A 16,267-nucleotide genomic window follows, 5' to 3' on the forward strand; every position below is an offset into this window, starting at 1 on the left:
GATACTGGGATTACAAGTCGATGTTTATTAATGTGGGTGATATGTTGTAGTATTATTATATTGGAGGCATTATGAAAGTAAGTTAGCACATGTGAATTATGATATGTTGAACTCGAATTGATAGAAATATTCTGGGAATCAGTAAATCCCGACAATTGGAATAACAATTCTTTAATGTAATTTCAGACCATATTCAACAAGGAAAAATAAAATGAGTGGTTGATATGATGTATGGGACTACAGTAGAGCCAAGAAACATGATCTGATGAAACTCGTTTCTTGGTGTGAGTTTGGATTTAGAAGCAAAATTGATTTCAGCGTTTAGCCTCCAAAAAGTGGGGACAGTCGATCCCAACTGTGCCTCCCCCTCTCACAGTGGCGTCTGCTTTTTCCATCCAATCACGGCTGCCTTCTAGGATAAGCTCGGGTCTTGCCCATTTTAACTGGAACCGGAACCGTGTAGAACAAGTGTTGGTTACGGTCCTAAATTTTTGACCACCAACCATATACAGGTAAACAATGGCTTAGTATTTTCACTTGAATCATGCATTAATTTATCGGTTATTTGTGATAGCAACTTTTTTGATCAGCCAACTCTAGTTTGCTATAACATTGCAATCAGTTAGCCGTATATGGTTTATCAATGGTTATGCAATTACAGTACTGTTAACTGCATGTCGAATGTAAGTTTGGTTTGTTTGTTTCAAGAATGAGACAAGGAATTCCTTTTTGTTTTTTGAGGAGTCAGACAAGGAATTCCGGTATATTACTAATTCAAAGGCTCTGGATGTTTTCAGAGTGCTTTCTGCGGCTGCTAGGCTTCGGATATTCAGGTGTTTTTTGAGCAAATGGATATTCGTATTGCAAATCATGGGCAGGCTGGGAGAGTGACAAACATGGTTTTCGTACCTCAATATCGCATGAATTGTTGTCATTTTCCCCCATGAATTGATTGCTAATATGTGTTTGTATCCCAATTTTGAGTTTTGTTGAGTTTTAATTCCTTGGTGTAGTTTTGGAGTGATTTCAGGGAAAATCAAGAATTAATTGGAGGATTTTGAAGACATGAGATCGAAGTACGTCTCGAGAGGAATCCGTGAGCGCAAACGGCGACCAAATCCGAGTCCGGACGAGGGAGAACGGAGCAAAACGAGCGGACTGTGCAAAACGCCCAGTACCCCGCGGTCACCACCCGCGGCCGCGGGGTAAGACCGCGGGTCAGCTGTTCCCGACTCAGGAGACACCCGCGGTCACCACCCGCGGCCGCGGGGCGGGACCGCGGGTCCCCTGAGCATCCCCCACGTTTGAAGGCCGCGGACGCGGGCCGTGACCGCGGGAAAAGGGCGGGGCCCAAATGGACCCCAAACGCGATTTTAGCCTCAAAACTCCATTTTTCTCTTTTTTTCCCCATTCATTCACCACACACACCCACTTCATCTTCCCCAACTCTCTAATTCCAAACCCTAGCCTCCATTCTCTACCATTTTTTCTCTCTTCCACACACAAAAACAACACCAAAATCAAATAAAGAAGGGGAAGACTTGGAAAGGAGCTCATCAAGACTACATGATTGAAGATCAAGATTATAGGATTTGTCTATGAATCTCTATCTCTCTATATCTTTATTTATGTTTTCTTATGACTTGAGATTTGCTTTTATTATGAATATGCTTGGCTAAAATCTCTTATCTTAGGGATTAGATTAGATGGATTTGTAATGGATTGATTTCTTTGTTCAATATATATCTTGATTGTGCTTATTGTTATCTTTTCAAGTCCTAGATTTATCTCTTGTATGATTGGTTGGCCACCTTTTGTGCATTTCTAATTTGTGATTTGAATCGGGAGAGGATAATTACAATAGATTAGGAGTTTGATACATATCATCTCAATAAACCGGGAGGTTGAGAGGTGGGTGAGGGCTTATTGATCTTTTGTGCTATTGGGAGTTATAGGTTAGAAATTGACCGGGGACGGCAATTATGACCCGTAATCTACTGTTTTAGTCGTCCGGGAGGGGGCTAAAACTAGTGGGGAGATCGCCCTAGATAAGTAAGTCATAACAAGATTTATATTGATTTAAATTGAAGTTCATTACGATCCATCGAAATCTAGTCCCTAGGATAACTTTCCTTTGAGTCATTCCCCAATTTATTAACTAAGTTTATATTTTTGTTATTTAGTTTGCTTGCTTTAATTTAACTTTGATTTAACCTTCAATATCTCTTCATCTTTGGTTGTCTAAATAGATTGAAAACAACTTATTAATGGTATTTAGAAGTTTGAATTCACCAATCCTTGTGGGATACGACCTTGCTTCCCTTATATTACAACTACCCGTATACTTGCGGCGTGGTGAAAATATTAGCGAACAAGTTTTTGGCGCCGTTGCCGGGGATTGGTTGAGTTTTTACTTTTGATATTGTGAAAAGTTGTTTTTATCTAATTTAGATATTGTTTTTATGTTTGTTTATTTATATGTTTATTTGTTTTTGTTAGAGAAAATTGCTCCACAACCGTAAAAGCGGCACCAAAAATGGATGATGGAAGGAATGAGTTGGTTGAGCAACTCCAACTACAATTGGCGTTGATGCAACTTAAGTTGCGTGTTTTGGAAGCCAAAAGAAATTGTAGGCAACCAATGATCCAAAAAGCCTTCCAACCAACACCTTCCTATGGTGACTTTTATGACATGGGGTGCAATGCCATGGAGTGGCAATCACCATTGGAGTATGAGGACCATTTCAATAGTTGGAATTATGAAATTTCTTATTCCACTCAAGAAAGCTTCCAAGGGGGAAATCGATACTATCAAGAGGAGAAATCAAATTCAAAAGACGATCTCCTTCAATGCTTCATAGCTACACAAGTTTGGATAGAAAAAAGTCTAGCAAAATCGGAGGTTATGCTAGAAGAGCAAAGAAGGTCTTTGGCTACCACTATGGAAAATCAAAAGCGAATTGATGATTTGTGCATGGCCATTAGCCTTCAAAATGGAACCTTGTATGAGGAACCAATGCCAATGCTAAGTGAAGAGCCTCAAGAAGTTGAAGAAGAGTATGAAGAAGATGAGGATCAATTCTCCAAACCCCTTGAAGTCGAGAGCCCAACTTTTCCGACACAACCTCTACAATTTCAAAAAGATGAAGATTTCACAAGCTTTAAAGAAAGCAAAGTCAAAAATTTTGTCGATCCTTACCTCGCCACAGGCGATTCTATGAAGGCTTGCTTCTTTCACTTTTATTTATCTTCATCTTTTGATTTTCACTTTGATTTGTCTAATAAGGAATTGTTTGAGTGTGGTGGTACTCTAGATGGTGAACGAGATTACCATGACGCCCGGGATGTCTCAAGAATTGCAAAGCCACCATATTTTTGGGTCGCGGTGGATGGAGCATGCAAATTTGATGAGAAATGGCCACCGCCTAAGCCTCCACCTCGTTTGTGAGTACGAGACAAGTAACCATTTTCTCCTTCATCCAAACTTATTTATCCTTTGTGTGAAATAAGTTTGGGGGGAGGGTGAAGATGGGTTACTTATCTCGTTTATCCGTTGTTTATTTATTTAGTTAATTTAGTTTTCGAATAATGAGATTTTGTCTCTTTTCTTGAGCTTTTCCATGTCTCTTGAGTTTGAGCTTGATTGTTGAAAAACATGAGTTGGATGAAATGTGTGTTGGGCTTATGATATGAATGTTGTTTTTGAAAAGAATTTGTTGTGTTTCACTTGTTGATTTTGCATGTAGAGTTTGAACTTGTGACAAATGAGCTAAATGTTGTACCTCCAAGAACTTGAAAACGAAAATGAGCTTGTGAGAATTGAGCCTTTGATTGTCATACATTTACAATCTCATTTTGTTCTTGAGTGTAAATCATTTGAGCATGTGTGTTGATCTCTAGAACTTGCCATGAGTCCTCTCTTGAAAATAAAAGTAGATGTGTTGTTAATATTGAAGTGATTTAAGGCCATCCTTGTTAGCCACTTGACTTAAATTGTGTCCAAATTCTCATATGATCCTAGTTTACCCTCTTTGTGCCTTGTAGCATTTCTTTGAATTAACCAATGATGGGTAGAACTTAGATTGTTAGTGGTTACTTTGATGAAAATGTTTGGGAAATGATTGAAATTGCTTATCAAGCTTTGATTGAGTGAAAATCACTAGTCCCCTATGAGCTTAAAAAGAAAAAGAAAAAAAAAAGAAAAAAAAAATGAAAATGAATGTGAATAAAAGAGCATAAAGGGGAGTGATTTGCCTTTTGAATCATAGCCATGATAGATATCACTAAGGATGAAAAGATGAAATGTAGGGATTTTGGTTTTTGATTGATAAGAGAAATGGTGAAGTTGATTTGTTCATTGTGATTGATGGATTGTGGGATGAGTCACTTTGCCTAAAAAAACTACTCACCTTACCAAAGAGCCCTCATTACAACCCAATGAAAGCCCTTTTTGATCTCTATTTATAACACATTGAAGCATAGAGAGTTAGGACAAATGGCAAGCTTATGGTAGATTGCATACATTGTTTCAATTTGAGTGCAAACACGCCCAATCTAAACACTTGAGAGTTGAGTGCATCATTGAAACATCCACATTTGTGAGGATTCAAGCTTGGAGGCCATAATATTGAACTCTTCATCACTTGTGATTTCTTGGAATGCATTTCTACTTGTGATACACTTTTGAAAGATTTTTGAAATTGTTGATTTTGAAAAAATTGAAGCCCTTGAAATGACACCAATTCATTCTCACATGTTTGTTATCTTTTATTTCTCTTCTCTTTGTTGTTTGGGGACAAACAACGCTTTAAGTTTGGGGGGGTTGACAAACATGGTTTTCGTACCTCAATATCGCATGAATTGTTGTCATTTTCCCCCATGAATTGATTGCTAATATGTGTTTGTATCCCAATTTTGAGTTTTGTTGAGTTTTAATTCCTTGGTGTAGTTTTGGAGTGATTTCAGGGAAAATAAGAATTAATTGGAGGATTTTGAAGACATGAGATCGAAGTACGTCTCGAGAGGAATCCGTGAGCGCAAACGGCGACCAAATCCGAGTCCGGACGAGGGAGAACGGAGCAAAACGAGCGGACTGTGCAAAACGCCCAGTACCCCGCGGTCACCACCCGCGGCCGCGGGGTAAGACCGCGGGTCAGCTGTTCCCGACTCAGGAGACACCCGCGGTCACCACCCGCGGCCGCGGGGCGGGACCGCGGGTCCCCTGAGCATCCCCCACGTTTGAAGGCCGCGGACGCGGGCCGTGACCGCGGGAAAAGGGCGGGGCCCAAATGGACCCCAAACGCGATTTTAGCCTCAAAACTCCATTTTTCTCTTTTTTTTCCCCATTCATTCACCACACACACCCACTTCATCTTCCCCAACTCTCTAATTCCAAACCCTAGCCTCCATTCTCTACCATTTTTTCTCACTCTTCCACACACAAAAACAACACCAAAATCAAATAAAGAAGGGGAAGACTTGGAAAGGAGCTCATCAAGACTACATGATTGAAGATCAAGATTATAGGATTTGTCTATGAATCTCTATCTCTCTATATCTTTATTTATGTTTTCTTATGACTTGAGATTTGCTTTTATTATGAATATGCTTGGCTAAAATCTCTTATCTTAGGGATTAGATTAGATGGATTTGTAATGGATTGATTTCTTTGTTCAATATATATCTTGATTGTGCTTATTGTTATCTTTTCAAGTCCTAGATTTATCTCTTGTATGATTGGTTGGCCACCTTTTGTGCATTTCTAATTTGTGATTTGAATCGGGAGAGGATAATTACAATAGATTAGGAGTTTGATACATATCATCTCAATAAACCGGGAGGTTGAGAGGTGGGTGAGGGCTTATTGATCTTTTGTGCTATTGGGAGTTATAGGTTAGAAATTGACCGGGGACGGCAATTATGACCCGTAATCTACTGTTTTAGTCGTCCGGGAGGGGGCTAAAACTAGTGGGGAGATCGCCCTAGATAAGTAAGTCATAACAAGATTTATATTGATTTAAATTGAAGTTCATTACGATCCATCGAAATCTAGTCCCTAGGATAACTTTCCTTTGAGTCATTCCCCAATTTATTAACTAAGTTTATATTTTTGTTATTTAGTTTGCTTGCTTTAATTTAACTTTGATTTAACCTTCAATATCTCTTCATCTTTGGTTGTCTAAATAGATTGAAAACAACTTATTAATGGTATTTAGAAGTTTGAATTCACCAATCCTTGTGGGATACGACCTTGCTTCCCTTATATTACAACTACCCGTATACTTGCGGCGTGGTGAAAATATTAGCGAACAGAGAGTTGGGACAATTTGTTGGTTGATTGTGCGAGCCTGAAGAAAGATTTGGGTGATGTTTTGAGATCATTAATTCTGCATCTAAGAAGATTGATGGTTGAAGGATGATGCTGCTGCCACTATTTTCCTGGTAGCACATTTTCATTAAGCATCTATGTACCCCTATCATGGAAAACCAAACACCTAGCTACTCTTGACAAGATATAGTTGAATCACGTTATGCACAAATCCAAGTCTTGTTTAAGTGGATGGATCTGGAATACTTTCCTTTTGTATCATAATCATTTATTAATTAATATCTTGGTCCTAATAATATCACTAGTTTAGGTATCCTTGAGAGTGTGTCTGGATCAGCTTATCAATTATTTAGGAGCTTATAAGCTTATTCAAAATGTTTGGCAAAATAAGCTCCTAAAGAGCTTATAAGCTGTAAAAATAAGTTCTAAGAGCTTTATAATTAAACTCCCCAAAAAATAAGTTCATCTACCCCAACTTATTTTCTTATTATCTTATAAGCAACACTCATTTTACAAAAATTATTCAATTATGATTTTTTTATTTTCATCATATATCATTCTGATTTTATCTTTTCAATTTTCTCTCCCGGCCCTAACTAAAATTTCTCTCTTTTGCTCATAAGCTCAATTATTCAAACACTTTGACAACTTATAAACTCTTAAAAAGCTACATCTTATAAGCTCTTGAAACATCTTATAAATTTCAAGAGCTTAATAACCTCTTTAATATAAACTTTGACAACTAGTTGTGGGATAATTTCTAATAACACCTCTGTCTGAATACTGTCTTTGTCTCTGTACTAAACTACCTTGTAACTTCTCACACTTGGTAATCTTAGACTAGACTTTTTTATTGAACATATTCAAACTAATATAGTCTATGGAATTAATTATGGAAATGATGCATGTCTACAAATTAAATAAAGAGCATATACAATTATTTTTCGAGGTAGTTGTGATTTGTGAGTTTGTTTCCAAATTAACAAAAAAATTAATTGATGAAGCACAGGACTATACTCATCGTTCAAGAGAGCACTCCAATGAAGTGAAGATGTTTCTATCCAGATTGTGGAAGGATAAATAAATCATATATCAAATTTGTGAAACAAGAATAATGCATGAAAAATATTGATTGATTATTGACTTTGATCGTATGCATCATACTATAAAACCAGTGTGTAAAATTTATGTGGGGCTGCGAACGTATAAATTACTTGAGAAAATATGGACGTAAGTCGAAGAATTATTATTCTTATTATTGGATTGGATGCCACCAAAAACAACAAAAACAAAAGTAAATAAATGTGAAGAATCGACAGCATGAGCAGTAGTGGTGGGCAAGGTAAGGTAATGTGATAATTTAATTTATGGTAAAATATTATGGGCGGCTCACGTTGTCGAATTCGCATGTGGCCCTAAATCAATAGTCGGAGCAATTGTTTGGTCATAAATCAATCGTCGGTTTTCAGACAAAGCCCACCAACAAACGCATTTATTAATATAAATAAATATTTTTTGATGGAATAAATACATTAATTAAAATTAAATCTATTGTTAGCATCAAATGTTTCAGTAGCTCTCTAAGAATGTCTCCCCATCACGAGTTAGTTAAAATAATTGGACATTGCTGCACATCTCATTATCAAAATATATACAAACGTAAATATGAAAGTTCAGCAATCTAGATTTGAGAAATGATGGAAATTTAAGGACGCATTTATCTGAAAATTAGATAAGAAATTAACCCAAAATACAGCATCTGGGCAGATGAGACGAATTATGGAGTTGCTTTCCAACTTTATTAGGTGTGGCTAAATGTGAAAGAGATGCTCAAGCAAGAATTCACAGGAGTTAGGCCATAATCCCTTTTCTATATTTATTTATATATGATGATATGAATTACTAATGATTGCGAACGTAACATAACATATTCGATATATATTCGTGTTTATGGCTTATCTTTTTGTTTTTGATTTGACTCATATTTAGTCATGTGTTAGGTCTTAATCAGCCTCCAAAATCAAATAAAGGTGGCGTTTTCTTATTTGTTAATTGGTTTATAAAATGGAAAAACTTAAATGGCCACAGTAGGAACTTTTCAATTATTATGATAGATGAGAAATAACATGAAAATAGCCACTATTTTTGTCAACATGACAGGCTGGAATTAATTATTCATATGTTTTCCTTTGATTTTTTTGTTCGTCGAAATAGGGGTTTGGACTACTGTAAAAATAGGGTTTTAAAATATTCATTTAATTTTTTGCTTTGCCAATTATAGATAGTTAACAAGTTGATTGGTGTGCTATTTTCTTTTGACAAAATACAATGATCTAAAAATAATTCGGAGATTTTGCCTACATCATAGTTTATTTGCTATTATTATTATTATTATTATTATTATTATTATTATTATTATTATTATTATTATTATTATTTTTATTATTATTATTATTATTATTATTATTATTTTAGAAAAAGAGAGAGATAGGGTTTGAACCCCACCAACCATAATTTATTTATTAATTAATATATTAAAGAATGGGTTTTTATGTTAGTTGGTCTCTCTATAGTTATTTATGTAACCTATTTATTTGTAATATTAATAATAGATAATGAACTAGAAACTTCTGCGATCGTACCATATTCCAACTCAGGTCCAACTATGAGGGGAGTAAGAGCACTCACAGCAGAAATCCCAAAATTATACTCCTATATTCCTCCCTAAAGCTTCCCTATTTAATTTTAGGATCTCGATTTTATAAATGCATACACCAGATCTCCTATTTTCTACATAAAAACAATAATTATGTGTGGGCCCTACTAATTATAAGCTTAAAATAAATTTAGGGTGGGTGTAAATTTAAGATTGAATTTAGGTAGGTGTAAATTTTTTTGTGGGCCCCATCCAATTTAGGGGATCTGTTGGATGCATTTTTTATCTCATTTTCAATTGTTTTAGCCTAAATTTAGAGTTAGTGATGCATTTAGGTGATCTGCTGGGAGTGCTCGATTATATCAAAAGAAATTGTGCCAAAAAAGATTAAAAAAAAAAAAAGTTTGATTCACTGTTGAGAGAGAGAGAGAGTTCCACGTCATTGTGGATATGCTTGGAATATTTATTTTCATTCCCTTCTTTTTTATTTGCCTCTAAATTTTGACGGAGCCGTGATCTACTTGATTTCGGATTTCTTGCTCTATTTTTCCATCAAAATTTCAAGATTTTACTGTTTCTTCCCACGCCACATGCTATGTTTCTTCTTCATTTACCAAAAATTGAATTAATCATTTATACAAATAATTCATGAATGTGGTGAACAAACTTCAGCAAATAAAATAATAATAACCTCCATCTCAATTATTAATTCCTCAGCACCCATAGACTTAAGACAAAAATAACCTTAATTAAAATAACCCTTTAACCAAATCCTAAACATAACCACATCAACCACTTTCAAAATGTTCAAAACAATTTAATGTTCAATGTTCAAAGATATACAGTTGGAATTTTTTTAGAAGTATAAAATAAAATAAACCCTAATATAGTAATATAAAATTTACATTGAGCAATTGGGATGTGGGTTTGATATTGTGGAAATATTTTAGATAGACACACTCAGAAAATATTAAAACAAGATCTAACTACTTCTACAAGTCACGAAAGCATATAGCGTCTGAGCAAACACAACCTTCTCAAATGTATAATATTGCATAGAGGCAACAATATTGATTAATACGAAATAAATAATCATTTTATGAGCTCGGTAGATGAGATTACATAATTGTTGGTCTTGTTCAAAGTTTCAAACTTCTAATAATTTGATTTAGGTGGGATAACTTAAAATACGAAACAATAGCACGGTACGTATTATAATATAAAAAATAATTGATTAAATATTTTTTACTTATATTATTCGTATCATCAATTCATCAAATGTCGATACGATAATAATTTGTTTTATATCTTATTTTGTAATATCGATTTTATTAATATATAACATCGTTCAATGTTATTTTCTTTATATAAATTTGATTAATAACAATGTTATTTTTTATTTTATCATGTGTTGCGTCGACATGGAATAATACGACACAATAATACAAATTATCACCCATTAAATGATTGAGCATTTCCCACCCAGTCTTTAATGTAATTTTTCTCAATAATACATTTTACAGACAATTATTTAAAGGTAAATATATTTGTATACATTTTCAAAGAAATAGTTAACACGCTAAATATTAAACTTTCAACGAAGGAGATTAGACCAGCAACCGCAGAAAAAAGCGTAAAGTTAGATGCAAATTCTTGGAAACTCAAGATGAAACTCAGAGTTTTAATTTGACATAAGTCTACTATAAAAATAGTCTTAATTATCTTGGATAAGTAGAAAATGCTTTGTCTAATCTAATTCATGAATTTTCTTAGCTCTGCTGACTATTTGAATATGGATTAATTGTATAAGTAAATATGTAATCAATTAATTTTTTAATAGAGGTGAATGATTGCTCCATTTTCGATTGTGCACAAAAAGAAAAAGTTAGTGCAACATGCGATGGGTGTTGGTGACCTGCAACATGCACATAAAACAAGCCAACCTCCATTAGCTTTTCTTTACTTTTCTTTACACATGAAAAACAAATTTATTATTTTACTCTCTCTGTATATTATGATAAACAATAAAGACTCACTGGATTTTGTGATTAGCTTCTATTATTTTTTTAATAAGCGAGGATGTACTTATCAAAATTATAACATCATCTTTTTTGTTACAGCTAAGAGTAAACGGGACACAAGAATATTTGAATATAATATCATTTACTCACACAAAATAAAATACTATTACTCATTTCAAGATTAAGGGATATGTTAAGGGAAAAAAATAGTTAAATAATCATTTAACAAATAAACGGGACTATAGTTTTGAGACGAATAAGAAAAAGAAACAAAAAAATTGAGGACGAATGGAAAACAAATACTACTACTACTACTATTAAATGAAGCGGAAAAGGGAATTATATTTATTTATATTTATATGAAAAGAAAAGCAGAAAACATTCTTAATCAAAAAAAAAACAGAAAACATTCATTGGTTGGAAATTGGAATATTAAATTTAGTTGAAAAGGGCATTTTCACCTAATTATTTTTTCCATCCGAAATTCCTCTCCGGATTTAGTTTCCTTCACCTTCAACCTCTCTCTCTAGATTTATGCATTTCCAGAATCCCCTGCCTACATTTTAGCTTAATTTTCTCTGCCACTATATAATTCTTGAATTGCAAAGTATATCCTATTTCTCGAGAATCTAGATCTATTCCGTAAAGGTTGATTATTTGCTGATACAGGCGAATTTAGTAAGGATTCTGGGTTTTTCGCAATTCTAGTCATTTGAAAACAAGTTTTGAGTTTCTGAGACGAAAATATCAAGCTTTTAGTCTAGAAAGTTGCGCGCTTTGTGTGCTTGATTCTGGATAGTCTGAGCTGAATTGACTGAAAAAAAGAGAAAGACAACCGGTGGAAGAAGACTCACACATGTCACAGGTTTCTATAGATACAGAAATAGTTGAAACGGAGTCGTGTTCTGGAGGTTCGCACCTCTTTAGAAATCTGAGAGGCGTAAGGTGGCGTATAGATTTGGGGATTTTACCATCTTATCCTTTGGCCTCCGTCGACGATCTCCGCCGGGTTACCGCCGATTCTCGGAGAAGGTAAACACATAGCTCTTCATCTTGTAAGAATTAATTGTTATGCGTAGTTTAGTTTTGGGACCAATGATTGAAGAGATCGTGTCGCGTGTTACCCTTTTTGGTTGGTCGTCCTAAATTGTCGGTCATTTTTTTTTAACTTTCGGGGTTGTATTTATTATCTCCAATTTAATGCTTCAGTATTTCAGTTTTGATCGGTTTCAGCAAGTATTGGGTTCTAAAAGGATTAAATCAACCCATCATCATTTCTATGTAGTTTTTGGTACTTATTTTAGTCGGCTATTTGATTTAAATCTGAAAGTATATAAAGTTGTGGAATCATCTCCTCATAAGTTTCCGGATGAAAACTGGAAGCGAGCCAGCAACATCTCTGGAATGATGTTGGGGGCCTCTTCTGGCCGCCTCTGTTTTGATTTAATCTTGAATTGTATTGATGATGATGATGATGATGTAGGTATGCTGCGTTAAGGAGGCAACTTCTAGTTGATCCACATGTGCCGAGAGATGGAGGCAGCAGCTCTCCTGATCGTGTCATGGACAATCCACTATCCCAAAACCCAGGTGGGATTTTCATAATAATCTTCGTTATTTCTACTTTCCTATATTATTATTGAATTCTTGATTATGGTCTTGTAAATTTCTCTTCCGTCTATGGGTGGACATGGATTCCAGTGTGGGGGATTTCGGTTCTTTTCTTTGTTTTTTCCTCGCTGAAATACAACTTGTATTTTTTTCCGTCACTGAAATACAAGGTCCAAGCTTAGGCTTTCATTTGCTTTGGGCTCTGAGTTTTTTGTCACTGGTGTTTCCTCTCTCAGATAGCATGTGGGGTCGATTCTTCAGAAATGCTGAACTGGAGAGAATGTTAGATCAAGATTTGACGCGCTTGTATCCTGAAAGAGGCAGCTATTTCCAGACAAGTGTATGCCAAGGCATTTTAAGACGGATCTTACTGCTCTGGTGCCTTAGACACCCAGAATATGGCTACAGACAAGGTAGGTTGATATTATTTATATGTTTGTATCTATTATATCTGGTCCTCCATAGTCTGGCAGATTTGGAATGCTACATCTCTAAAGCGAAAGTCCATTTTATATTTTCACAGAATTGGGGAAGATGTCCACTTCTAGAAGAAAATATCATGATGCTTAAACTGAAATTTTTATCTCTAAAGAGATTTTGTGGAGCAGTGTATAATTTTTCGGCCCCACGATATATAATTCCCCTTTGTGGCATAAAACTGGAAGAATAAATTTAAAAATTTGACTATATTTTGTTTAGATTGAGGCAAATTAATCGATTGCCTTAACCACAAGTTCTTGTTTATGGTAAATGAGAGTCATGAGACCCAGGAGCTTAATTTTTTTTTTTTTAACTTTCTGAATTCTTACATAAAAATATTTGTTTAATCTTTTGCTCTTGGTACTTGATGTGTCTCTCCAAACTGTGTTTTCAGGCATGCATGAAATTTTGGCTCCTCTGTTATATGTTCTTCATGTTGACGTGGAACATCTCTCAGAAGTGAAAAGAACCTATGCTGACCACTTCGTTGATAAATTTGATGGCTTCTCATTTCATGAAAATGACTTGACATACAAGTTTGACTTCAAGAAATTCTCAGAGTCTGTAGGAGATAATTATGGATTTGACAACACTTCTGCAAAAGCTAGTAGTCTCAGTGAACTTGATTCTGAGATTCAAACCATAGTTTTACTAAATGATGCCTATGGAGCAGAAGGTGAACTTGGTATTGTCTTGTCTGAAAAATTCATGGAACATGATGCCTATTCCATGTTTGATTCTTTAATGAGTGGATCTGGTGGTGCCATAGCAATGGTCGAGTTCTTCTCTCCTCCATCCGGGAAGCCACATACTGGACCTCCTCCTGTAATTGAAGCTTCTGCTGCCTTCTATCACTTGCTTTACAATGTTGATTCATCTCTTCACACTCACCTTGTAGAATTAGGAGTTGAACCCCAATATTTTGCCCTTCGCTGGCTACGGGTATTATTTGGACGCGAATTTTCTTTGGAAGATCTTCTGGTAATCTGGGATGAAATCTTTGTTCATGAAAATACGAGGTCGAGCACTGCTGTTGCTTGTGATGCTGAATCCAACTTCACACTTCTCGAGTCGCCTAGGGGTGCATTCATTTGCGCTTTTGCAGTCTCTATGATACTTAACTTGAGGTCTTCATTGCTTGCCACTGAGAATGCTACTATCTGTCTTCAGAGATTATTGAACTTTCCCGATGATATTAAACTTGCAAAGTTGCTGGCAAAGGCAAAATCCTTGCATGCTGTCGCCAGAGATGCAAACAAGTTGACCCCTATGCCAATTCAATCTGAGTCATTTGACATAAGAAAGTCAACGATAACTAGGGGTCATAGCCTTTCTATGGATTCTTCTTCTCCAAAAACTCCTCTAACTGTGGTACCTGACAGCTACTGGGAAGAGAAATGGAGAGTTTTGCATAAAGAAGAAGAAAATAAGCAAAGTGCTGGGGGAGAACAAGTTCCAAATCGCAGAAAAGGTTGGTCTGAAAGAGTAAGACTCCACTTGTCTAGGACTGAATCTGATCCTTCCTCGTCAAAGAAAAATGAAAGAACCAAAATTCCGAAGCCATCTGTCAGGAGAAGTTTGTTGGAGGATCTTGCACGACAGCTCGGAGCAGATGAAGATACTAAAGAGAATACAGTGTCTGATGCAGCTGTTGGCATCGGGGATTCAGCAGAAGTCAACAGAGAAGACGTAACTGATAAAAACTATGAGAGTTCATCAAGTGCTGCTGGGAGTGAAGAAAATTCTTCCAACTTCTCAGATCCTTCTGGTCCTATTCATGGAAGTAGTGATAATGAGAACGAATTAGAAAGAAGTAGTGTTGCGTCAAACTCATCAATGGATGAAAATGATAATCCTGAGTGCTCCCCTCTACCTGTCTCAAATCAGCAAGATGGCGCCTCATCAATGGATGAAAATGATACTCAGATGTGTGCGGATAATCCTGAATGCTCCCCTGTATCTGTCTCAAGCCACCAAGAAAGCGTCTCATCAAAATCAGCAGGAAATGATGACTCTGTAGGGAAAGTAGCTACGGGGATAAAGGAGATCAAACATCTATCTGGAAAGTTTCAATGGTTATGGAAGTTTGGAAGGAATGCAAACGAGGGCACATCTGCAAGAACTGTTCCTGAGGATGCAAAAGCTTGCAACAATGGAAGTGATCAGAACAATTTAGTTGGTATTTCCACTGCTGATGGGTGTAACCGCTTGTCTAGAACCAGCAAGGGGGAGACAGTGGACCAAAATTTGATGGTTAGCTGGAAGAATCTTGGTCAATCCATGATCGAAAACATTCAGGTATGAATCCTGCTGAAGTATAGTTGTTATGTTAGGGACAAAGGGTCTCAGTACTCTAGTCATATGTCTTCTAATGTCACATTTTTTTTTTTGATAATTTAACAGTAGTAAATAAAGAAATTTAAAGGCCGCGCCACAGGGGACTCGAACCCAAGACCTTTGGCCTTAGGCATTAACCCCTTATCGCTTGGCCAACACACGCACACTTCTAATGTCACATTTATTTCTTCCTTGATTTTAGAAATTCACATATAATAGGGCATGGCCCGAATTTTAGAAATTCAAGGAACTTTGTAAAGAAGAACAAACTTGCATATTTTCATGATTATTCTCCTATCTTATATTGTTATCTGTAAAAGGTCTTTCCCACACATGGTTTTGTGTAATCTTAGTGTGGCGACGCCATAGTTTTTGCAGGAAAGGGGTTCCAAGCTGATGTGGATCTTCAGTGGCATCTTCTAACTGATCCCTTTGATCCTTGCAGGTTCTGGAGTCTGTGTTCCAGCAGGATCGCGGTCAAGCTGGAGGATCCTCGGAAAACTTGATGAAGAATGGTCTTGTCGGGAAAGGACAAGTTACAGCCACAGCTGCGCTGAAAGAGCTTAGAAAGATCAGCAATCTTCTCTCTGAGATGTGATTTTGATGTTATTATTAATGTGTATAGTCGGTTACTATTCCTCTCTCGAGTAACAATAAATGGTCCTACGGCTTCTATTGTATCCCATCATTTTTTTGTATGTATATGTATATATAGACTTTGTCTAAATAAATGCAAGTGTATTGATATCAAGGTGTATTCTGTTTACCAAATAAATATCCAGCAAAAGTTTTGCTTTTAAGTATTAGATTCTCGTTGAATCTGTTTCCAGAGGG

At 35.9% G+C, this 16,267-nt stretch overlaps 1 protein-coding gene across 1 annotated transcript; it reads left to right on the forward strand.

Moving 5' to 3' along the window:
• Positions 1–11,344: 11,344 nt before the first annotated feature.
• On the forward strand, positions 11,345–16,184 carry LOC130997525 (uncharacterized). The gene is made up of 5 exons (XM_057922862.1): positions 11,345–12,037; positions 12,489–12,595; positions 12,853–13,029; positions 13,491–15,394; positions 15,879–16,184. Exons 1-5 carry the CDS (start codon positions 11,862–11,864, stop codon positions 16,029–16,031), a joined length of 2,517 nt encoding a protein of 838 aa, XP_057778845.1. The 5' UTR covers positions 11,345–11,861; the 3' UTR covers positions 16,032–16,184.
• Positions 16,185–16,267: the final 83 nt, after the last annotated feature.

The sequence above is a fragment of the Salvia miltiorrhiza genome, chromosome 8 (assembly GCF_028751815.1).
Source record: "Salvia miltiorrhiza cultivar Shanhuang (shh) chromosome 8, IMPLAD_Smil_shh, whole genome shotgun sequence".
NCBI classification, from domain to species: Eukaryota; Viridiplantae; Streptophyta; class Magnoliopsida; order Lamiales; family Lamiaceae; genus Salvia; species Salvia miltiorrhiza.